Below are 25,841 nucleotides of genomic sequence, written 5' to 3'. Positions count from 1 at the left end.
GCCTGGGAGTCACGTGAGAACGGAGAAATAGCCGAATTACATTTGCCCTTAAACTCGAGGCAGGCTTTGATTTTGGTTTCCACATATACACAACATATTGCATCATCAACAATACACAATCAGACAGCAAAAATAAATAAATTAAAACTTGCATTACRGTTAAAACACTAGAAAAGTCATCAAAAACAAAAACAAAAAAAACGAATCAGCACTAACGTAGTGCATAGACCACCTCATTTGTTTGAAAATAAGAAATAAAAGAGTTTATCCAAAGAGCTTGTGACATTACCTCTCACAAAGTTCAGAAACTATTGAGAAAAATTAAAATACATTTCAGTAGAATGTGTAACTACAGACTGGAGCATCTCCAAAACAAATTAAAAAAAAATGAAATGTGGTCCCTCTGATTGCTGACACTTCACAAACCTCCACAGTGGATTCACTTGCGGATTCATTTTGTCTCTAGTGCCTGAAAGTCTTCTTGCTTCATCATTTGCAAATGGTGCTTGAACCGCGTGTTCATGTTGCAGGCAGTTATAGAAAAACAGGATCTAGAGGTCCATGTCTCAGTCTTGGCTCAACTGGCTTTGGCTCCGCTTGTTTGATCCGGCCAATACTCGGCGCCGTCAGCGGCAGACCAAATCGCTTTACTATCGCAAACATAACCCGGCTCAAGCAGGTCGGGGTATGTGCTTGGCAACAATGCAAACCAGGCCAGAATCCTGCCCAACGCCAGTCATGTGACCTGGCTGGTACAGCAGCCCGGTCACATATCCACATCGCCGTCATAGGCAAGAGTCAAGGGCTTCTGYGGTGGAGGAGACGCTTTGGAGGTTTTGGATGGCTTGCTAAAAAAACAGCAASAGACAAAAGACACACAAAGCTCAGAMAGCATGTAGSTTGGTGCAGCACAAGGCAGTTCAACTTGATTTCAGTCTTTAAAAAGAATTTCATTAACTGATAACAGGAGCTCACAACAGACAAAGTAGTGTGGAGGAGTATAACTCACACTTGACAGGGTTGTGTTGGAGGAAACGAATTTCTTTTTGCCTCTCCATGTTTATGCTTTTCTCATACTAAGTATGTGTGTGTGTGTGCGTGTGTGTGTGTGTGTGCGCGCGCGTGTGTGTGTGTGTGTGTGTGTGTGAGAAAGACCTACAAAGAAGCTCCTGCTTTAACAATCGTCTATGGCAAAGAACATTTTGAAGACAGTGGAATTGGACGTACCAGATCAGGAATGACAGCGTGGCGATGAAAAGTACTACAATGAATCCGACGATGGCTACGGCATAAACCCACAGCTTTACTCTTCCATCTGTGTAACCAAAGGGGAGATTTTAAATAAAGACATTTAAAGATTGTTCAGGTGGTCATGAAACTCTGTTCCCACATACGGACAAGATGATATTTAATGTGGTCAAATTATCTTGCTAAAGTGTCCAAACCATTTGCACATATTGACAGATTGCAACTCCAGCAGGAGTTTGCGTGACACACCATTTGAAATAAGTGGATGTTTGTCAAGTGGAAAGAAAATTATGTCTTCTGATGCGTCTCTTTACCAGATTTGCACATAATTAACAGAAAATGTCATCCATTTTTCTTTGCAAAAAAAAAGTAAACGCAAAATAAACCATTGAAAACCATTTAGAAGTTTTTTTTCAACTCTTAAATTATCTATCAGGATTAAAATCCCAATAAAATACACATAATCCTGTGATTATGTGACAAAATGTTGAAAAGTTCAAGAGGTTTCAATAGTTTTACAAGGTACTGAATGAAGTCCGTTGTGTTTTTTTTCCACAGATTATAATAAGAACAGCAAAGACTTTGACAACCTAAAGAGCCAAACTGAACATGTTTGTCACATGACTTCTTAGACAAACATCTACTTTAGAAAATATCTCGTAATTTCTAATGTTAGGGTTTAAGATAAAGATAATTCAAATTCAAAAGTACTTTATTAGTCCCAAARGGAAATTAAATAAACATAATAATAAACAATAAATACAAATTAAGTAATAAACATAAAAGAGGATTTTTATTTTWAATTTATTTTTAAGTACATAGATTCCAACCTAATGACAGACCTAAAAACATATTACTGGTACTTTTAGTGTCATTCTGTGTGGAAATTCAGTAAATTAAGTGTTTAATTTGTTATCACATTATCTGGTCCCTATTAATTTTTATGGAAGGTCCAAAGAGGCTCTTGCTCTTCCTTTTGTCTGTTTATTTTAGAGGAAGAAAGGCACTTTCAGAAGCAGGAACAATGTCAGTCAAGCTGATTGATTGTTGCAGATCATTTCCATTTCAGTACCTGGGCCAACGGGCCTTAAGGTCCACTCGCTGAAGAGGTCGTTGGACTGAGACGGCCGGGGTTTTAATCTTCCAGAGTTAGTTTTCACATCGGCTTTCTTGCTGTTGTCCACTCCGGGGGTTCTGGTGCAGTAGTCCAAGAACCCATGCGAGGTCATCACTTCGGTGTAGCCCTTCTCACACCCACACACTCCACTCTGCGCGGAAAGGGGATCGTTTACTGCCCAGGGAAGACTGCTGCAATTGTTACCTCACACTTTACAAGACGTGCAGTGCAGTTGCGTGACGATACTCTTAGGGGCAGTATAACATCGAGCTGTGGCCATTCWTTCTMATCCCCCACCCTAAACAACCTCACAGGTGTACATCTTAACTGACACAAACAGTTAAATTAATCTGATTAGCTTCTAATGGCCTGCTTTAGGAAATTAAAAACGCCATCTATCACGATCCATGCAGCCTCCCACCAAGAGGTAYGTGAGCAGAAAACAACACAAAAAACTCCAGAGAGAGAGACCGACCACAGCTTCCTGATCGAAGCGCAGCAATCTTACCGGCGTGCAATGTGAGAAGGGTTTCGTGCACGGAGGATGGCAGTGTCGAAGGGTAGTGGGCCTTTTCTGTGGGAAACAGCCCCCTGAGAAGACAACACATACTTATTTCTGTTCCTTTACCCATTGATCAGTAAATGAATGCTCTGTCACGGCTGATTAATGGGTTCAGGTTCCTATCGGGGTCCCTGATCAATTGGTGAACATTTTAATTTCAACACAGAAAATTGYATGTCAGAATATCAAAGAGTAATGCCATGGGCTTTTAGGTTCTCTGCCAAGGCAGGTTTTCTTTTTTTTGTATTCCTTCTGGTTTCATATTTGCCAGAAATACTTCCTTGGAGTGATAAGATCACATTCGCCTACTATTTACAGCAGATCAAGCCTGCCTAAAGCTGTTTTATCCCCACTACAGTCGTAGTTTTGTTCTGTTTCTCCGAGGCTGGTTTACTTCCTATAAATACAAATGCGTGATTATATTTATATGGATTGAAGGCATCCCAGCTCAGTGCGGTGTATTGATTACTTGCGTTAAAAAGGGAGGAAAAGAAAGAAATCAATTGACCCTGGTGTGGARAAAGGCAGATCAAATAAAGTGTAAAATGTTCTTGGAGTGCGGTACTAAAACTACTCTGTATGAGTGAATCTTCAAGCACTGKCTGTAGAAGTCAAAGGCAAGTCTAGTCTCAGTCATGATCAGTTTTCACAACGCAGAAACAGCAAAGCACGATGCGACTTAAAACATGGCTGATGAGTGGAGATAAGAAAAACTGTAGATATTAGCTTCTGCAGTCGTGMTAAGACGGTTTTCACTGTGCTTATTAATGCATATTAACAAATGYTTGGTTTTTTTAACTATTAATATTGGCAGGTATAATCATTTTTCAAGTGGTTCTCAAGTATTTGTGGATTTCAGCTATTTTCRGGYGGCTGTGGACCCTAACCCCTCTGAGCAATGGGGGTCCACTGGAATACATGGAACCAGAACCAAAAGAGGAGAAGCAGCATTCAGTTTCTACGCATCASAAATGTGGAACAAACTTCCAGAAAACTGTAAAACAGCTGAAACACTGGGTGCCTTTAAATCTCAACTTAAAACCCACCTGTTTAGAGTTGCTGATGGCTAAATTAGGGTTAGAGTGTGGGTTTTGATGTCTTCCGATTTTTTTATCTTTACTTTTTATCTATTTATTAATCTCTAATCTCTTTTTTTGTTATTTGGTGGCTTAGAGTCCTTGTCAAATGRCGTTTTGACAAAAAATCTGGATCATTATTTCAAATTCCAATCTTTTTTTTTTTTTTTTTCAAAATCTCTCTCTTTCTTACCGTTTATTCAATGCCACATGCTGTAAAGCACTTTGAAATGCCTTGCTGCTGAAATGTGCTATACAAATAAAATTTGATTGATTGATGGCTCAGTTTGAAAGACATCCATCAGGACATTATTAATACTCAATTTAATCATTTACTCAAACGAGCCACGCTTCCTGGTCTATTTTCACTCCTCATAACATGAGATAAGAGATTTTCATGAGAGTTTGAGCCCGAGTTGAATCTGAAGCCTAAAATCTTAGTTTTAGGCTTCGGGTCCTCATCTCTGCCTTCATGCTTGTCTGAATTTGTGACTGACAGAAGGAACAGTCCATCTGCTGGCACAAAAAGTTTCAACCTCATCTGAGTTTTGTTGTATATCTGGAAAAGATCTTATCTGCAGAAGCAAAGCCCACTGACAGCTTAATAGTTTTGGAATCTCTAAAGATTATACTTTTGCAATTCAGCACTGTCAGATCCTTGCAGATGTCGCATTTCCTATTAACTCCTGATCCAATAAGGMGCTCTTTTTTTTCTCTAAATGTAATTCAAAACCACCTGCTACAGCCACTTCTGGAACAAAAAAAAAAAAGAAAAAAGTTTTCAGTTTGACAGTTTTCAGAGATGAAYGAAAGGAGATTCACTTCATGTCTGAGCTGCACATTTCATTTTAGAGCTACAGACTTATTCTTTAATGCGGCACACATCCATATGATACAAAATGAAATGGAAAAAGGGCTCAACTGTGTCAGCGCAGGGGAACATAAACAGAAATAGCACACGTTCAGCCGCTGGACTCATGTAGGCAATGTAGCCGTTTTCCTAGGAGATATTGTACGTAACCCATCTATGAGCAGTCACTGGAGACTGACTGTAAGGCTTCACCTGTGACATTAACTCCATCTGAGCGCTGACACCACACTGGCCTCTCRTTGTTTGTCCATCCCCCTGTTTTCCACTGGTAGCTGTGGCACTTTCCTCCTGTAGCARTGGCAGAGAGATAGACGCAATCCTCATTAGCAGCTTATATTGGGTGTCCACACCTGTTCTCAGGCTCCTGTAGGTGTTAACCTCCGTTTCTCTCAGGCCTGYGCCTTTATATTATAAAGCTAAGACATATAATGATTACAAAGACAGGACAAAAAGAAAAAAAAAAAGAATAGAAGCCACTCAACTGAGGCAGCATGCGAGACAGTGGCAACTTTGGACAAAATGAGGTAAAATCGGTTGAAAATATATGAAATGGGCCTCTTTTTGCAATCAAAGCTCTTATTTTCCTGAGGGAGAGTCTATAGAAARGTTGATTTRAAGAGAAAAGCAAAGACAGATGGARCTGATTTGTAGGACTGAAGCCACACGAAGCTGCAATTCAGGACAAACTTACAAAAAGAACCAAAGTAACACTACAGAAAAAAGTACAGAACTGAAGTTTCACATAAGGGTTACTGCGTTGGGCACAATTTTGAAATAAATATATTTGAACTTATGTGTAATTTTAGGTTTTATGTGTTAAGATTAWAAAGAAAAAAGGAATGCTATTATGGCTATTGGGTGTATGAAGGTACGTTTTCTACAGCTGCTTCATAATAGCTGCTGAGCATCAGAGAGGCTCCTGCACTACTTTTAAAACTCCTCTTAAAGCCTTTTCTTCTTCTTTAGCCTTCAATAATTAGCTAGACATAGTTTGGCCTTGCTTATTTTAATTTGTTGCATTGTATTTAATATTTTACTGTTCCTTTGCCTTATTTATACGTGATTTTTTTTTAAATAGTTTTCTTTGTGAAGCACTTTGTTGCTGCTGCCGCTCTTATAAAGAGCTTTAGAAATACAATTGCTGTGGTGTGGTGGTGAAAGCAGCAAAAACTGACAAAATTAATAATGACATATAAGAAAAAATTATTTTTTTTGGGTGTTGGCAGCCTTTTGGATATTTGACAGTCAAGGTAATGACGTACATGATGCAGGGGCCTCTGCATTAGCAATGTAGCTGCTTCAACTAGAGTTCAGTTGTGATGTGGCATTATGGACAAATACCCCAAATATGTTGACAAAATAAAATGCTGCAGATTAGTCGTAAATCATGCAAAAATAGGCTTGAAAAATTGCTTTTATGTACAAAGAGTGTACTCCCTGTAGACTCTTCTTCTGCCAATTTATGTAGCATATTATGTTCTCTTCAGCAGTAAGTCATGTTTAGTAGAGTGACTGAGGTAAGTGTCATTGTGACAGTCTGCTTAAGAAAGTAAAATCCTTGTTTATTTATTCATATGGTGCGACCTTTGACCACAAACAAAACAACAAAAATCTGCTCACAGCAGATTTTTCTAAAAAGATATCTCTATTGATTAAAATTGGTCTCGGCGGATCAAAGCTTTACGAAAAGAGGAGGCCAGAAATCAGACGTAAAATCCAAAGCTTCCCTAAATATATTTTCTCTAAATCCTACTGGAACCTGCTTGCTGCCATCGGAGCACTTTGGCTTCAAGAGCAGCTGAAACTAACCGTGTTATTTCTGTCCAAGTCGGTGCARACGCTCAGCCATCCTGGGCATTACAAGTGCTTAAAAGAGTGCTTACATATAAAGCGAGCCGGGTTCAGAAGTGAAAMAGCCTCTGGGTTAGAGGTGGAAGGTCTTCAAGAAACATGAAAGTCCAGCAACTTCTATTTAAGCACTTAGATCTGAAGCTACCTGCTCACTATGCAAGTATTAAATATCTGGAGTAAAACTTGATTTAAATAGATTTTTTTTGGTTCAGATAAATGTAAAGCAAACTAAAAATGTTTTTTTTTTTTTTTAAATCACAATAATAGCTGCGTCTAAATCATTTATTGGAGCTTTTTAATATTTCTGATCAGAGCTTTTTTTTGCATCCTCCCTCTCCCGTCAGTCTTCCATTAGGTTGCCTTTTTTCTTGTATCCAAGTGCACTAAAGCTGCCTTATTGCCGATTAAATGACTGGGAGTGAGAATAGAAGGAGAATCAGCAGGAGCAAGAAAAAGCCCACGTAACTAACATAAACCGATAATGTCTGATTCAGGCTCGCACACGCAGCCATCAGCTTGACCATGTGTAACTCTGCCTGGGCTTTGTGATGAGGAACTTCACTCTGGGGCCGGATACGGCCAAGGATTTTATAACTATTTGAATCTCACGCTCTGCTGGCAGTGAAACACAAACTCAAGTGTTCTGCAATAAAACAGAATAGACATTTACGACCACATGCAAAATAAAAAAAAAGAACAAGGATGCTTGTTTTTGAAAAAAATTATGAGGAGAGAGATTTAAGTGTAACAACATCTGGTTAATTAATCACTGAGGGACACTAAAGACATTGGGTTCTTGATCAAAAGTCTATGTTCTTTATCTTTCTAAATTCAACACATGTGGGACATACTACCAACTATTTTCCAGACTCGTAACAATGCGCTCTTGAGCCTCTCTRCRTGTTGAAACAGTACGATGGCCCTGACTTTTAATTCAGCGTTTTCAGTTCAGGTGTTTCGCGTCGTTTCTCTGCACCTTTTTGAGCGTCCTGGAGTGTTGAAAAAGAGCCCAGTTACTGCAACTTTAAGATCCAGCTCTCCTTCAAGACATTTGTCTCAACTATTTGCTCTTTACCAGAGCTATGTAAAGCTTGACTGCATGCCAAAGAAGCAATTTAGCTATTTGATTCAAGACTCAGGGACTCATTTCAAATTGAGACCCCTGCTCTTTCACCATTAAACGCATCAATCAGATTGATGTCTGATGGGGGATAACACTACCATACAACTCCTAAAATTACATTTTACAATACATCTGACAATCTAAAAACATTCTTTATTATATAATCTTTTAGTTTATTGTTTTATCAGACAGTTTAGAAAACCCCAGAGGACATCATTGGTCCATATTGCGTCCTACGTGTTCTCTCACGTAGCAAACACGACTCCATCACTGCAGTCTGAAGGCAGCACTGCCCTGATGCAACAAAATAAACATTTCAGGATAGTTTCAAAGATCAAAGGTTGAAATAGTTTATCTTTATAGCAGCTCTCATGCGTGTAGCTGGAGTTTAATGGACATTTATTGCAAAATAAATGCTGTCGAATTCATCTAAATTTTCTGAGCAGCAAGAAAAAATGCAAAAGCTCATTGAAAAATGTAGTAAGTTTTCCAGGAAAGGTATACACACCTAGGGTTTTTTTGTTTTAACAATTTTTTTATGTTTAAAGGTGTTTAAGGCACTAGTGATCTGTAGTCATTAGTAACTAGTTGGGAGGAAGGGCAAGGCATGCAGTAAACAACCCAAGAGCCGGTAGTCAAACTCCAAACAGCTGTATTTGTTTTAAGTAACTTTTAGCTACGGAAGCAAATGTTAAATACAACATTTACAAAAACAAAAGAATCAGAATCAATGGATATATTTGTTTCCGTTTTACAAAGTTAAATTAAATATACAATAGCATTTAAAGGCATTCATATATAATAACTTTTAATATGCTATGGTAAAGAGATTTAATTATATTATGAATACGGTTATCAGTTTTTTGGTGAAAATAAGTGCAAGTCAATCTTCCTTCAAACCTTTACAAGGCTGGGTCTCAAAGACCTGATGGGGGCAGCTGCCTTGGTTCTCCATGGCTTGAATGATCACAGCTCTGGATCGCGCCTGGCGACCCGTGGACTCAAAGCTGCGGCCTTCCAGGCAGGTCAGCTGGCAGGAGCTCCAGGTGGACCACTGTGTCAAATGGCAATCACCTGAAGAAAAAATTATAATAATAAAAAAAAAACATCAAGTCACAAATTGATCCTAATTCACAAATAATCTTCTTCTGTCATATTGTCTACAATATGAAGCACTGTAAGATTTAACAGGAATCAAAAACAACACATCTGTGAGAGATGTATGTTCTAAATGCAAAAACAGATCAATGGATATGGCCTTCACAGTCACACTGTGACTAAGATGTAAAACCGATGAAGAAAACTGAAACAGGTCTCCCTGGAGAGGAAATTATTTGTCTGACAAAAGCTGGTTGATGTTGTTTTTGTGTGTGTGAGCCAATAAATGATACAGGAAACTTTCTCTCTTGAATGTCAAACACAAATATCCTTTGTGACGCTTGGTAGGGTTTTCCTGCAGCGATATCATCATCCAAAGCCACCGTCTCCCAGCCTGAGAAAGCCTCTGATTCTCTGCCTTGAACATCCATTAGTGACTATCTGTGGACTGAGGCATCTCATTATCTTTCATCTTCATACACAGACACTCCATCAGCTCTCGTCTTACACAGCTTCATCTGCGGGAACATGCTGCGGCGGGAGCCGCGTTAAACAGCTTTAAGCCGCATTTGCAAATTACATCTCGCATGTATGTTCCACTGCTCTTCTGCTGGACCTTACATTTCACCTGCTGGCACCTACACACCAACAAACACACGCACGCACGATGAAGACACATCTACATACACACGCGCGCACACACACGTCTGCCCTTGGCATCAAACACTTCTGATCTTCAGCCAAGACTCGCCGCATCGGCGGATTGAGTGATGAATCAAGCAGAGAATCACAGAGGAGAGAGATGAGCACAGGCAGCCACTTACTCTTCATAGCAAAGCCTTACAAAAGGCTTCACAAGGCAACATGACTGAGATCGCAGGTCTGAGAAGCCTTTTCATCAGTGACAATCACTGTGTCTTGTAAAGATGACAAGTATTAAAATGAACTAAAATCTTTTGCTACCTGTGCAGCAGCCATGCAAAGATGCAAAGTAAAGCTTCATTACAGAGGGATAAACGTTGACAGTAAAGCAGGCGAGCTGTCAGCTGACCAGCTGCTGCCTCTCTGAAAATAATTCAATGCTCATTTTTTGGCTTAAGGAGTAAATATAAAAACCTCCACTGTCACTAAATGACACCAGCAAACTGGTGAGATGCCATCTCCTTGTTTCTATGGTGATTATTCTAATGAAAAGGTTGATCATTTACCGTGCACAGATTCAATTAGAGATTATGACATGGATCAGGTGTTTTAAGCAACAAAATGATCGAGATTCAGCAAAACGTTTGATTAATTTACAGTTCAGTTAAGAAGTTAACATCCAGCTTACCACAGTAAAAGGTTAGAAGTATTCCACCTGGATATTTGACCACTCGTGGCAGATGTGGTAGAAATCATTGAAAATGGTATTTTCCTTACTTTTTAAGCACAGTTTACAAAGTTTTAATAGGAATGAGTTCAGACGTAAACTCAATATGTCAGCTTATTTTCTGCTTTACCTCCTTCAGAATTAGTTTTAAGTGTATTTTGGGTCATTTTCCTCCTGGAACACACAGCTGAAACATCAGAGTTTCAGCTGTGTTGATTTCAGGTCAAGCTGAAGAGAGTTTGTCCTCCCTTGTCATCGTTCCACAGACTCTGAGCAGAACATTAGCACAATGTTCTGCTCATGTTCATTGCCAGTTCCTGGCTTTGAAACCGGCCCTTAGCATGACGCTACCACCAACCTACTTTTACAAGTCTTTGCTCTTGGAAGCCTGACCTTTTGACTAATTTAAAACATTCTTTTGTCATTGTTGTTTAATGAAGAATTATTTTTTTAATAATGTTTTTGATCTGTCTAAAACCAGCGATACACCTGATGTTGGGGAACCAACTATTCTTTGGTTTATAATCAAAGCCTGGATGTGATATAGCTCAAACACAGGTGCTGATTAGTGGAAGGTGGGTGGAAAAACAAAATAAGTCTGCATACATGAACCGCCTTTTCAGATAATTGGACACTGCATGCCAACAGCTATACTGAGCCACACAAAGTAGTGTTACAGATATGGAAGCACAAGTGGCAAAAATATCATATGCTGATTGTTTTGTAGTCAGATCACTATTTTATCACCAGTATAAAAAAAAACAAGTTAAAAAGAGTAATTGTCCTTAAAGAAAAACATGCTGCATCTTAGTATAGAAAAAGTAACAAATGTTTTCATCGTGCTGATTTTGTTCGAAACTATTCTCCCTTGAAAAAGTTTCTAAAACATAAATACAGTAAAAATAATCTAACAAAATGAGGCCAAAGAACCTTTTTTTTAAATGAAATTATAATGCAAAGTGCAACAGAGCTTTAATGATAAAATCAATAAACAATTAAAAAAAAAACTTCTGAGAGTGTTTCAATTTGTATTTTACCTTAAAGATTTTTATCTGTAATTACATCAATTTGTTTTACACTGAAAAAAGTTTAGGTATCAGATACATTTCTTAAACTAAGCATTTTTTTAGGGTTTCTTATCTTTTTCTAAATATTGCATATAGTCAGGTATATCCATGACAGTGAACCCTGGACATGTTCCAGTTTAGAGTAACCTTTTACCAGCATGTGTGTTTCTGACTTTATGAAGAAACCTGAATGTCTTGTGGCCCAACCAGAGTCCTGACTTGAAACTAATTCAGAATCAGTGAACAAAGCTAAAGATTAGGGTGATGGCAAGTAGCCATTCCAATCTTATAGATTTGTAGCTCTTCACTTATGAAACAATCATCATAATAGCAGCGAAAGCAAACCTTTCCTATTATTACTCAGCAATAACAGGAAAGGTTTGATTGCTGTAATGACAAGAATGATTTTTCCACTGAATGAGGGTTTACATAGTTTTTGACATGGCAATTTTCAATAAAATATATATCATTTTGAAAATTTCCAACCCTTTTAAACCGTTTTATTAACTTTTGAGAAACGCTGATCTTATTTCCTGTGAGAAATAAAATTGTTGGTTGAATGAATTCAATTTAAAATCAAAATCTGCCAGGGGTATGAACAATTTCAGACCCTAACTTAAATAAAGAATAAATTCAATCCAATCTACCCCTGTTCCAGACTAGATTGCTTCTGATGTGGCTTTTATTTTTTCAAATGGAAATTTGCTACGTTCACACACTCTCCCCATGCAGCACTCCCATTGGCATTAATTGTGATAAGTGGAATGATTGTCAGGGACGAGGTGACTGCTTGAGGCAGTGTGATTTGTTAATTATTTCAATTAACACAGAATATTTTTTCATGCTTTATTTGGTTGTGGCTTTTATTACACTAATCACTGAAGAAGCTGTTGTTAGTTGTTAAGACTGTAACCAACTTCTAAAGTTCTGTTTTTAAGTCAAAATTCTCCCATTCATTTCTATGAGAGAGAAAAATGGCTTCTCGCGTTTATCAGGGAGAAYAAAACGGATTATGTTCAGTGAAATGGGCCATTCGTAAAATTATGACTTCTTTGAATTTTGCAATTACTTGGAGTCTGAAAATGTCAACTAGTCGAAGGAAATTTGCTTTACAAATGCAAATTTCCTTCGACTAATGCTTTACAAGCATTTTACAAGCATTTGTAAAATGCTTTATAAAGCATTTTACAAATGCTTTATTAAAAAAATATTGAGTTTTCAGTTATTTGAACAACTGATGCACTAATAAATAATTTCTCCAGTCATGCAGTTACGTGCCGTCTGATTTAACGCCCTAAGCTGTTTGGTTGTTCTTCTAAACAAAATGCCAATACATTAAAAGAGCAAATATGGGAATCCAATAAAAGTAAAGTGGCTTTGCCTGGGCAGGGGACGAAGCACGGCTGCTCCATTTCCTGCTGGAGTTGCTGCCTCAGCACATCTCCACACAGCTCTCTGTCTACAGGCTGAGGGGGAGGAGACTCGTGCCAGTTCCCCCAGTGGACAACACACGACAGGTTTCTTCTCCGGACCCCCTCTCCGCATTTTGCACCCTGCACAGATACAAATACAAAACATAGATATATATATATATATACATGTATGTATATATTTTTTTCAAAACTACTCAATGTTTCTTTGTCAGTTTCTACAATGTAAATTAACARGTGTGCATTCTTGACCATATAATGACTCATGAAGGCTGATGAAATATTACAATATTGGACCATGAAGGTGAGATAAATTCACATTTTTCCATCCAGGTTTACTGAGTGTTTGCATTATTATGTAAGATCAGGAGATTATTTGTAAGATTACTAGAATGAAGCCTTGAGGAACTCCATGTGAGATCTTTATTTCGAATTACTAAAAAAAAAAAAAAAAGTCCTAAGCTACTAAATAGCAATTAAACATCTTTGACATTTTTCCATTAAATCAGTCAGTGCTTATGATCAACTATTAAACAGTGAAAAAACGGGAAAAATGTGTTATTTACCAAACACTTTATTTGAAGGGGGGTGAATAAGACTGTCATGACGCTTTCATAAACATGACATGACATGACATAAACATGACTGATATGAATTTGTTATAAAAGTATTACTGATTGCACTTTAAAAATTAGGTAACTTTGTTATTAAAGGTAAAGTTTAAACAGTAATAATTTCTTGGTTAACGTTGTCATAACAAAGACATTTTGAATAATGTCAACTTTGTATTAAAAGTGTCATAATTTACCGAATGACGCTTTATGACAACAGTCATAAATATTCATGAAGGTTTATTCATGTTCATGACAGATGTTATGACATGACAGTCTTATTCACCCCCCTTCAAATAAAGTGTTACCAAAAAAGCATGGTATGAAAAGTTAGGTTTCTACAGTTTTTAAAATACATTTCAATTATATAAAAATTTCTACTAACATATAATGAATTTCTTCATGTACATTACTGCTCACACCATTAGGTTACTTTTAGCAAACATTGCACTACATTTCTAGCTACATAACACATTTGCAGATCCACATTTTCCATCTGGCACCAGTCAGTTTTTTTTCTGTTTATTGTTGGTGTATTATTGGCTTGCAGTTTGTTTTTCCCATTTGCAAGTCATTATAATGCGAGAAACCATTAGGACACATGTTCACATATTCAAACTAATTAGAAAAAACCTTTGAAAAATAGTGCTCCACATTATTCTTAATGAGAACAAACAATTCAGTGTAATTACATTCCCTCCTCCATCAAAAAATAACCAAACAGATTTATTTTTTTAAATTAAAACAGATCTCCAAATGTTTTGTGAATGCGTGCAAAAGTCTAGTAAGAAAAACGTCAGAGCAAAACTGGTGCAGTTTCCTTAAGATATAAATGTAAAGATCACTTATGATTTTATTTGCTCACATATTTGTTAAAAAGACTTATAATCTCTAAAACTGTAAGCTAACTTACAGCTTTTAATAACTAGAGCGTATTTGTAGTCGCCAAATTAGAAAACTTGATAAATACATCAATTCTCCAAATATTCGAACTACAATCTCCAGCTTAGACTTCTTGTTAGCAGCTTTGTAGCATTGAACCAAATTAATTTGTGCCCACAAAGCAAGCAAAGCCTCGAAGGAGATAGCCAAGCATTTTCAAGATGCTGTATCCCCAGTTCGGTTTATAATGTATTCAGAGGTCAAGCTGAGGTCTGCAAGTCCGAGAAAACTTTCAAAGAGAACTACCAAGAGATGGCTGGAAAGRAAATTCAAACCCCCTGCTTGACTGATGATGATTTTGCAGACTATAAAGGGAGGACTGAATGAATCATTGTTCAGGGGCATCGAAATGAGTTATAGCAAAAGTCTGATTTTTAAAAAATGAGCTTTTAAAAAGTACATTTTACACATGTAGATAGATAAAAGATGGTGGAAAAAGAAATTTTAAAAATGTTTTTTTTTATTAAACACGTTAACAAAATGGTAAATGTCTTATATAAATAATGTCATTTTTTATTTGTATGTTTTTCTCATCAGAAATGTAGACATAATAATTTCCTGTTGATTGATTTCCAAATGGCTGAAAATTATTGTCACATTTTCTGAAAATGTGACAGCAATTTTTGAATAGGATCAACAGGACAACAAACYTCTTCTCTTCTCAATATAGTTTTATTAAAAATGAACATACTGTATACAAATGTCAATATAAAGGYTAAGTCAATTTTRCGGGCAGTTTTGCTGTAATTAGTTTTCTTAAGTCCCATCACAGACAATCTGTTAAGTCTCCAAACATCAGAACTAGAAGCAAGAAAAGGAAGGCTTTGAAGAGCCTTGAAGTTTGTAATTGTTTCCAAGAGTGATAACAAGATATGACACTTGCAAAGGAGAGAGATACAAAGTCACAGCCTCATTAAGTTCCACGGCTTTTGATTTTAAACTTGTGAAATTTGCTAAACTTAAAGATGGATATTTTTAACCCACTTAACCATTCAGAGTCACAGCTTTTGATTGCGGGTGGAGAGAATAGTGCGGCACTTTTCGCGACTAATTTCAGCGAAATGAACATTTTCTTTAATATCAAAGTAGGTCATACCTCCACAGCGCACAGAGACCAGTCATTCAGCAGCCACATATAGCACGGCCTTATGGAGCACGGCTTAGTCTGGGAGAGCTGGCTGGGGCAGGGACGACCCTCCTCCTGAGCCTCCTGAAGGATCCTCCGTGTGCGGACAGAGTGACCTACATGACATCAAGACCAACGCCACATTTTGAAGAACAGTTACACGGATTCAGAGAACATCTGCAAGCTGCAGCCTACGTTCAAAATTAAATACTTTCTCTGGTTACATCTGTGAGACTCCCACAGCGGTGACATTTTAAAGTCCCACTGTATGTTGGCATGAATAAACGAATCTGCAGGAAATGTATACAATGTAGCATTTATATCCAAAAACATTTGAAGATTTAAAAACGTGCAAAAAACATGAATCTTAATTAAGTATGAGTGAATCAAATTGTTCAGAAGTAAAAGCCGGCTCCATCTTCTCGTTTTTTTCCAAGAAATGTTTTTTTTTTTTTTTTATTACAAAGAAGAATTAGCACAACTGTCAAACACATGAGTCATTTTGCCACTTTATCCTCAGAACTAGCAGTTTTCTACCAAAGTGCCTCGTTCAAGAGGGCCATTAATAACGTGTGAAGGGAATTGTTGGCAACCAGCCATGGAGTAGTGTGTTGTAGAGAAACACAGACAGAAAAAAACTTTTATTCTATCCTAACAAGTACATTTATCAGAGAAGTAACCTATTTCTTCCAGTAATGRTCTTTCAGATACTAAATGTGAGCGTTTGTTTCATTTCAAAGGTAGGAGCCGTCACAGCAGCCGTAAAACGTAGCCCAACTGATAGACAGCTGTGGGCTCTAAAGTGGCATATTGACTGAAATATTGAAGTTTTTAGTTGAAAATTGAAATTTTGCACGTGGGTTCACATCTGGACTCGGATAGGACCTCCATTATTTTTGTAGCTCAAGCTGTACAAGGTCATCCTTCCGCTCCAGCCTCAAGACTTTGGCTCCAACAGGTTCTCTTCTGGGACTGCAGRGYGTTTGGCTCTGTCCAGCTTCCCGGCAGCTCAGCATGACGCTGCTATCACTTTGTTTCATCAAAACTGTCGCTGCTTTCAAGGTCCATTGCTTCTACTTTACAAGGACAGACGTGACTCTTTATCCGTATAACTTCCATACCTTGATTCCTAAGTCTACAGAATCCTAGGAGGCTGAGGTAAGCATTGCTTCARTTGGCAATTCAACAGAAAGTGCRTTTGTGTGTTTTTAGGGGTTTTGTTGTTCTGTAAGCCCCGAGGCACACACAGTAAAGAGCAGTTCAGCTCCACCAAAAAAAGAACAGGGAGAAAAATAAAAGAATCAAACCAAAAAACACTGATGTTTCCCCAGTGTACCCACAAAACAAAACAAAACATGATCTTTGSATCGCCTGACACAKATATGACACAAATCYCTCATGAAGGCTGAAAGACGTATTTGTCTTTTTGTAAGAAGGAGCTGGGTGAGTGGCAGAAAGAGTCGCAGAAGCCGTGACAGAGCTTCGGGAGGCACAGCGAGGGAGAAAACCTCCAGTTTAAATCCCCAGCCGAGAGCAGCTGCAAGTGTGAGCTTTAGGAGCGAGGGGTTAAGTTTGAGCTGACAGACAGCCAGTGACAAATTAAAATTAATGAACTTGAGGAGGCAGCGCTGAGTCCCTCTAATTAGCTGGATAACAAGCTTCCTCTTTGGGAGGCTGACTTTGGGAAGCCAGGGAAACAATATATGGATCCAGGTTAAATCATTACTTTTGTATATTGCATGAGGTCACGACGCCACTCTCAAAAGCGATTGCCGGCAAGCCAGGTTGGTGATTACGGACTTCATCTTTAAGCATGCTACATAATTTATGGCATCCGAACAGGTGAGCTGCATGGGATTTGGTTGTAATTAACCTCATTAAATATAAACAAAATTCAGAAATTCCTATGTTAATAAGGGATTTCTGATTTGTATGCTATAATGACAAACTGAGACCAATTCCTAGAAGAAAATACAGTGGACACTCTTACTATGTAATAAGTCTGTGGATTGCATCAGCTTGTAAATATTTCAATGCATTTAAATGTATTCATGCACAATTCAGCATCTTGGTGACTGCCTGAGTAGATGAAGTAATTAAGTGCTAAATATGTGGTCCACCGTGCATCTGCTCAACAGGTTGCGTTTATTGCTGTTTTTTTTTTCTTTCTTTAACTAGGTTGAAGTTTTTCTTCTCATAATGCTTACCTTGGGTACCGCAGGTGTGCGAGCAATCCGCCCACGGCGACCAGTCAGAGAGGATGCAGCTGACAGGACAGTCAACAACGCAGCTCTCCAACAGCTGCAACTTGTTGATCAGGCCAAACTGTAGGAAACAGGAGCCGAGCTGAGTGGAGGGCCTGCTGGTTATTTCCAGCAACAACAAGAAAAGTAAAAACAAACAGCCAGATTTTCACATTTCAAATGAAGCTGCGGCTTATTGTAGGATGGTGGAGATGCAGCAGTTTAATGAATCCAACTAAGTTTAACTGTGCCTTCTGATAAATGCATGTCAAGCCTTTAATATAAGTATGAATATATTTAACATTGGGAAAAAAAAACTTGCTTTCCTCTGATCTGAACTCTAAGAATAATCTGGCATAGATTTATGAATTAAGACTTTTTTTCTTTCAATGATTACTGAGAAAGATATAATCAACTTTCAACTTGCTAAAAATGATTTTGGATTCTAATTTTAACTCTTTATTCCTAAAAATAAAGTTATTAGTTTAATGAAAAACGCATATGAATGATTTTGGGTTTATTGGTCCTTGTCCAAACCATTTACAGAAAAAAACTGGCCTCTGTTCTGTTTGACAGAAAGTCATAGATTTCTAATGAGGTCCCACATTCTTTAACATAAAATTAATAAATGTTTTAATTATTTTATTTCTTTTTAGTGAAAAAGAAATAAAATAAAATTGGATGGAACAAGAGGTACAAAAGGTATTTGTTAAAAATAATGTTTTCTTCACTGAATAAATGCACTCCAACAAAGGCTGGATTTTCAAGAAAAATTAACATAAAATTATGCACAAAAAAAAAGCAACCTTCTTTTTATTTTATACATATTTTTTATTAGAACTTCCAACAAATTTGCTGTATCTGTTAATAGTTGCAAATCCAGAGCGGGATTCTCTGCTTTTTGCTTCATTGCAGTAAGAAAACCATTCGTCTTTCCACAATTGAGATAACAACACCATTAAGCTCCGCTGACCTACTGGCAAACGGCTTCCTGAAACATTGGTCCCAAGATTAGAAGCAACATTTACACCTGAGCATGAAACGACAAGCCTTTCAACAATGTGTAATCTATGGCAGCGGAGCAGGAGCAGCTGGTATGTATTAGCCGTCATCAGCCATCACACTCATTCTAATACTAAAATATTCTGTTAAATAATTTAATGTAACAAAGTAAACGGTTGTTGCAATTTGATTTGCTTTGGAGTTGTTTGGCTTTAACCAGATATAAATAATAAATTAGAAAAAAAAACAGGGTTTACCTAAGCCCTTGTGTCTGTATCAAGGAGAATAAGTGAAGATTTAACACCCACAAAGTGTGGACTCAGACAGCTTTTACCTGCAGGTGTGTTATGTAAGACTCCTTATTCTTTATAGGACCATTACCTGTTGGCACTTCTGCAACGCCACTGTTTTTCCATCACTCTGCACACAGTCCAGGAGACGTGACCGCGACCCCTGACCACAGATGGCATTTTCACTCAGCTGGCAGGTACTCCAGTCTACACACAAAGCATCATTACATCTGCATTAGCACCTTTTTTTGTTTTTTTTTGGCAATGAAGGCTTACAAAAAAAAAAGACACACAGTGATGAGTAACTGGAGTAGGTACAAAATTTTTTTAAAAATCTTTTATCAACAGATCAGACAACTTTTTATACGGAAATTACAGAGACAGACCCAAACACAGTTATTTAGAAAAATAAATATTAGGAAATGGAGAAGTGGAATGTGTGAAAATAAATACTTAAAAAAAGTGTTTGTGATAGATATCTACCATCAAGCTATGTATTTGTTAGAGAAAGACAACGCATCTTCAATTGTTGCTGCTAAGTTTGTGTGCTAGCATAAATTAAAGCATACAGTAAAAAAAAAAATGAAAGGCTACTTTGAAATACGCAGTTTTGTCACACAGCCCACTGCCAGAGATGTCACAGGTTTTGAGGGAACATGCAGTTGGCATGCCGAGTGCAGGAATGTCCACTGGAGCTGCTGCACGTGAACAGACTGTCCATTTCTCTACCACAAGTTGTCTTCAAAGATGAGTTTTGGCAGTAGGAGTTTTATTTACATCAGTGCATATCAGGTAAGCTGATGCTAGAGCATTTATCTAAGGCAAAGGATATTTCTATGCCATCAACATGCAAGAGAGTTAGAATTTTACTTATAAAAAGTGGAATTCGCAACTAACAAAACACTATTTGCTCCTGATTGATGCAATTTATAGTCTTAGTCAGCCACTGTGGCTCAAACGGCGATTGTAACGAAGATGGACTACAGGGCAGCTGCTCATTTGGAATTTAAGAGAGTATCCACAGACATGGCTGTTAAAGCAGGTAGCACTTAACCCTTTTAGGAGCCACCAGAGGCTGCAAACCTGAATGATTCATTCAGAGACACACTCTCTGATCTATGGAGAAAATAAAGACACAGGAAGGTAGCGTCATTCTAATATCGTCTCCAGACGCATGGGACACAAAATTAGATTTGAGAGCGTAAGTAAATGAATATGGTATGAAAACAGATTGCAAGCAGATGTATATAAAACGTGTTTCATTAGTTTCACAACTTGATCAGGCATGTGTGGCTCACCCTACCTGAGACTCTGTACTGGTATGTGAAATAGGTACTGTTGAGAAGACAAGGTTCTGATTGGACCAGGTCTGGACAGGCCGCGTTCTCCACGGCGGGGAGGCGGAGGATCTGTCTGCTTCTGTTCCTCGCGCTGCCAGCGTCGCACTGCTGCACAACAACGGCACCAAAAAAAAAAAAAAAAAAAGTAGCTTAGTTTAAGAGACAACAGTTGAAGGATAAAGCCAGCTGAAATTAAACCTGATCTCTGCCTGCAGATTTATCACAAACTGGCTCGAATCTTGCAAAAATACCTTAGTGAAAGTGCTTTTTAAGTTTCTTAATATTCTCTAACCCTCCACTTCGGGAAATTCACTGCAGTTGCGCTGGGATTAGTAGGTAATTTAGAAAACAGTGTGAAGGAACAAATGATAAATTCACCCTATCGAGATAACTGTACTTTACTGCCATAACTTTAATTTATTTCTACGGTAATTTGTCACAGACCTTAGGAGCAAATCCCCCTGATCCATCATTTCCTTACAGAGTCTGTATACATTTTCCTGCTGCCATTCTTCTTCTTCTKMWGAAGAAGAAGTAATTTTCGAAGGACACAATATAATGAATGTTAATTTATTTGTTGTTGTGAGAATAATTTCAATACCCTTTTAAAAACTTGACAAGACTTTCTATTGTAATGATGTTCACATTTCAGAGAAAATCTATGGGAACAAATCTGAAAAGAAAAACAAACCATGTTGTTATGAAGACAAGTTGAACTGAATGTTAAGGATCTGAATAACAAAGAGGCACTTGTAAAGATTAACGTTCTGGAAAAGTGTAGTCAGTCCAAAGAACAAGCTACTTTCAGATGAAAAAGTCAATTTTTACCACATTAATCAAGTCATCATATTAAAAGTAAACAGTTTTACTTATCCCAGCTGAGCTGCGGTTCTGACAGCTTGCTGAAGGTCTCTCAAAGTTTGTAAAGTAAAAACTTATAGCATTACGTGCAAGAAAGTGATTAAAACGTTTTAAACATTTAATATCTTTTCTATACTGTTAAGCTCTTTTGTTTGCATTTTATTTAGCATAAATCTTGATTTAGTCCGAAAGCTAAAAGCTTCTTCAAGACAAACAAAGACCAAACCAGACATCTACCATCTAAGGCAACTCGAGTCTCATCAAGTCCTTGTAGTTTCAGTGAGGAATATTTTACAAACCTGTAAATTGTCAGTATATAACACATAAGCTAATATTTTTGCACATGTAAAACTGAGGCTGGGGACAGTGTGTGGGCTAACATCAAACAGTTAACATCAAACAGTATCCCCACAGTAAGATCACTGGGGCGCACTTCATAAAAAACTCTATTCACTCATTGGCTTCTGTGCAAATTCCAGATCCTCGTTTCAAAATCCCTTACGATCCTTTGAAAGAATTAGATGACAAGTAAACAAATGCATCCCCCTAAAATATTTATGTTCTTTGCATTCTACTCTGCCTCCTCTTTACTTTGCATTTACGAGCAGCATATTCATGTATAGAGATGTTGATGATGCCTGTGACTAGACCACACCCATAATACTCCTGAGCATCACTCTCTAAGACTGCACCACGTTGCAGCTGTGTGCTACAAAAGCACATATCGCAAACACAATGCTACCACCGTGGCTATAAAAGAGGAAGCAGACATTTTTGAGACCTTGTCACAATTCTCCCTCAGTATACAGAAAGTTTCTGAGCTGACAGTGTAAACTTCAGCAGCAATACAGAAAAAAAAACAAACAAAAAAAAACTCCTTCCCATACCCAATGGGGCCATCGCATCATCATCAATAATTAAACTTTCACATTATCACCAGCATAAAGATGAACAGATGAAAGGTTTTCTGTGCAGAAACTCGACCAGCCTTCTTTCTTCCTGTCATCCAGAAGGCCTGGCCATGACTAGAACAAATGACCCATTCTTGTGTAAAAAAAAAAAAAAAGTGAGCGAAGGACAACCCAATTGGTTGTAGTGAGATTGTTGCAGCCACTTGGTGTGCAGAGAAGCCACACTTATTCCTAAGAAAGCCGAAATGGGGGCATGAAGTGCTCACAGCAGAAGTTCTGCTGGTGTTTGTAGTCTCCAGGTCACATCAGTGCCTCTACGTTCCTCTGGCTCCACCCAGGGCCCTGATACGGTGGTAGCATGACAACACACCAACACAACATCATTAACAACGATTAGCGCTTGTTCAAAATCCTCCACAACTCGTCACCCTCCATTAAAAGCAACGGGGAGCCTGTTATGACCTTGTTATGCCCTAAAACACCTTACAAAGAAAGGTAAGGTGTTTTACTCTGTGCTGACTTTCTCCAGCACAGAGTAAATCCGACGTGTAGGGGTCTTAAAGCGGCGAGGGATTAGTTTAACACTGATTCATATTGCTGTACATGTAGGAAGCCCTACAAATAATTATAAGACACTCAAAATGTATTGGAACAGTGACTTGAAAGTGCAACTCAATCAGCTTCTTGAGATTAGAAAATTCTATTAGACGACTACACTGTGAACATTTCTTACCGAAGAACTAAATGTGTAATTGTTAATATTTTTAAATCTAATGTACATAATTTGGAAAGTGCAAAGTTTTTTTTTTTTACTTCAACTCTTATTCCAAACTGATAAAATCTCTTAACTGAATCTAGCTTGTTCGGATTGAATTGAACCTGTTATTTTTACTGTATCACTTTTGTTGTCAGATACCAAATTAAACACAAAGGGACATTTTTAGTAACGTCTTATATTAGCATAATATATACCCATACTTATTTAAAAACAAAAAAATTCTCAAAATTATTACAAGAAATCAGTTCTGAAGATTAATGGCATTTTATGCAAAAACAAAGTTACTGATACTAATCAGAGGTAAATCTCACCATCTGAGAACTTTGCAGCCAGATGAATATGAGGGTGATAATTACCTAGAGAACAATTGTCACAGCAGAGCACAGCCCTACCTTCAGGAAGACAGAGCATGGTAGGATAAAATAAAGTCACATTAGTAGAACATGGAAGTCCGTTGGCTGTGCAGATCGAACCTGGGCTTCTGATTAAAGGGGAAAAAAGTTTGCAGCAAAGCGTATCTGTCCCTCTGCACCTGACTCACGACTAGATGCATCTCAGTCAGTGTCACCGGTTAATGAGAACTCTCCTGTGTGGCTCTCATAAATCAGACAGAGACATTGTTCTGTTTATGCGTTCACACTGTCACACAGTCTCAAACTCATACATTTATTTTCTCTATACAARGTGCCACAAATCCGTCCTCAGCCATAAAATAATTAAAACAATGTTATAAATAAGACCATATAAAGCTACTCGTGTGCCAAAATCAATACGGCTACAAATAAAAAAAATATATAATTTTTCCATCATAATTTCTGTACATGTACATATTCCCATTTTAAGCAGAACCTAGATCAAATTTGCTGAAAAAACCCCCCCAGCAGATAAGTAAACACATGTTCTTCCATTTCCATGTTTTGATAACTGTAATTAATCCAACATTACTTTCCATCTGGTGCAAACTGCTACAAGGTAATTATATTTCAGGACAGATTATAACATAATTTCTCATGTCTTATAGTGCTGCTGAAGGTTGCAGAATGAATGCCTGAATGAGATAACACGTCTGTCAGACCAAAACGTAAAAGAAACCCCTCAGATTAATTAAGTGATCTCTATTGTTCCTTTCTCTTTATTCTGTTCTTTCTCTAACTCCAATGTTCCGGTTCAGTGAACTGCTGTTTCTGACAGAAAACCTATAACGTTACTGCATGGCCATGTGACCACTAGCCTGTGGCTACGACACTGGGGAACATGATGTGTTAAAGCCTGAGGCCTAACTTTCAGAAGAGAATGAAAACATGAATTTACTTTCACCAAAAATTATGGAATCAGTGTTAAAGTGTGACTTCTTGGTTAAATGAATAATAACAGTGGCACCATGTTGGAATATAACATCTGTATAAGTTGTACTGGCAAGTATAAAATTACATTCTGCAAAAATTTGATGTAAAATCAAAGCTGTAGACAGAAAAGTGAGATCAGCTGTGACATGAAATATAAATAATTTATAGTTTTGCAACAGTATTGAATGAGAATTTTTAAACATACAAAACGTCTTAAAGATTCAAGGTTTGAAACACACACAACCTCAAAGACATACAGATGATGGTAACTTTTATACACATTTGTAAAAGAACGCTTTGCTTTCAGAAGCTCAATGAAATCCAGCATGGTCCAGATCCACATTCAACTGACTTGTTCTGGAGGACAGGAACCCCAGCATAAAACAGTGGGCTGTGTAAAATCAGTTTGTGATGGTAAGGCACACAGTGTTCAGAAGTTGACAAGTTTCTGCAGAGTGACTGGCTACAGACCTCCAAGCTGCACATGGCCTTCAAATAATGGAACAAGTCATGCCTAAAGAAATGCAATGACTGTGTTTACACAGCCAAGCAGCTGCACCCAAGTCTTAGATCCCCCAAGAACAATCCAAAGGATCAGATGCAATGGTATAAAGAAAGCTACCAATAGATTCTTGGGGATTAAAGACTCTTTTATCAGTTGGAAAGAGAACAATTTTTTTCCTTTGTGGCTTAAGTCAAGTGTGAAGTTTATAGCTCAGGTTTGGTGCAGGACTGATTTTTAAGAGTTGGGCTTAAATCCAGTTCAAGTTCCTGTAAAGGTATGTCATAATTCAGCATATCAAAATGTTTTGATATGATGAAATTAATTTTAGATTCTATTTATTTGTTTAGTTTTATTTATTTTCCTATTTAAGACACATAGTAGGAGTAAAATATATATATATATATATCAGGTTCATAGCTGGTGAGGCACCGACTTAATTATAATCAGATTTACAAATCTAGACCCCTGCATGCTATTGTTTACATAAGGACATTTCACGCATGCGAACAATGCTGGAGGGCAAAAAGACTATTCTTTAACATGTGATGCTTAATAATTCCGTTATCTCAATCAAACTTGACATGCTTAACAGCACAGGGAGAAACCGTTAAAGTACAACTCAAAACCACGTCTTCCTCGCTCTTTGTATCAGCGCAGCTTCTGTAAGCCTAGCTGTTACTGTCTCTTACTCTGCAATTGTGGAGTCACTAATGTCTGGGATCATGAGCGCCCCCAGTGGTGAGGCACGAGAACTGCCTGCCTCAACTCGAATCTGTTCTCTGCCGTTTCTGATCGCTCCTCAGCACACGAAACACGTTACACACACAGTTAGTGACAATAAAAACACAGTACATTAAATACATAAGCTAAATTATGGAAACTTTGTTCATACATTAAATATTTTTAACTGTTTTATTGGCGACATACAGACAGTAGGAGCATGCTCTCATAGAGTGGCAACCGGTGCAGTTAGCAAGAGGTTGCGCAAATCCCAGGTGAGGCTTGCTCGCTGCTGCCTCACCGGCTTCGCTTCCAAGCATTTGAATGGGAAAATGCATATATATATATATATAT

General features: G+C 37.7%; 1 protein-coding gene across 5 annotated transcripts in view; it reads right to left on the bottom strand.

Annotated features, from left to right (window-relative positions):
* Positions 1–6: 6 nt before the first annotated feature.
* Positions 7–25,841, bottom strand: part of thsd7ba (thrombospondin, type I, domain containing 7Ba) — a 199,710-nt gene continuing 173,875 nt past the window's right edge. For 4 of the 5 annotated variants that reach the window (XM_008403104.2, XM_008403136.2, XM_017303716.1 and 1 more), the window contains 11 exons: positions 20,330–20,474; positions 19,118–19,233; positions 17,699–17,816; positions 15,462–15,607; positions 12,764–12,935; positions 8,749–8,922; positions 5,067–5,162; positions 2,874–2,956; positions 2,321–2,516; positions 1,228–1,315; positions 7–848 (listed from right to left, as the gene is read on the bottom strand). In XM_008403104.2, the coding sequence (XP_008401326.1) occupies positions 767–848; positions 1,228–1,315; positions 2,321–2,516; positions 2,874–2,956; positions 5,067–5,162; positions 8,749–8,922; positions 12,764–12,935; positions 15,462–15,607; positions 17,699–17,816; positions 19,118–19,233; positions 20,330–20,474 (1,416 nt within the window). In that variant the 3' untranslated portion in view covers positions 7–766. The remainder of the gene's footprint in view (positions 849–1,227; positions 1,316–2,320; positions 2,517–2,873; positions 2,957–5,066; positions 5,163–8,748; positions 8,923–12,763; positions 12,936–15,461; positions 15,608–17,698; positions 17,817–19,117; positions 19,234–20,329; positions 20,475–25,841) is intronic. The other variant, XM_008403129.2, reaches the window with a different exon arrangement.

Source organism: Poecilia reticulata, linkage group LG2, assembly GCF_000633615.1.
Source record: "Poecilia reticulata strain Guanapo linkage group LG2, Guppy_female_1.0+MT, whole genome shotgun sequence".
Taxonomy (NCBI): Eukaryota; Metazoa; Chordata; class Actinopteri; order Cyprinodontiformes; family Poeciliidae; genus Poecilia; species Poecilia reticulata.
The sequence above is the reverse complement of the archived record's forward strand: the minus strand, read 5'-3'. Positions and strand labels throughout refer to the sequence as shown.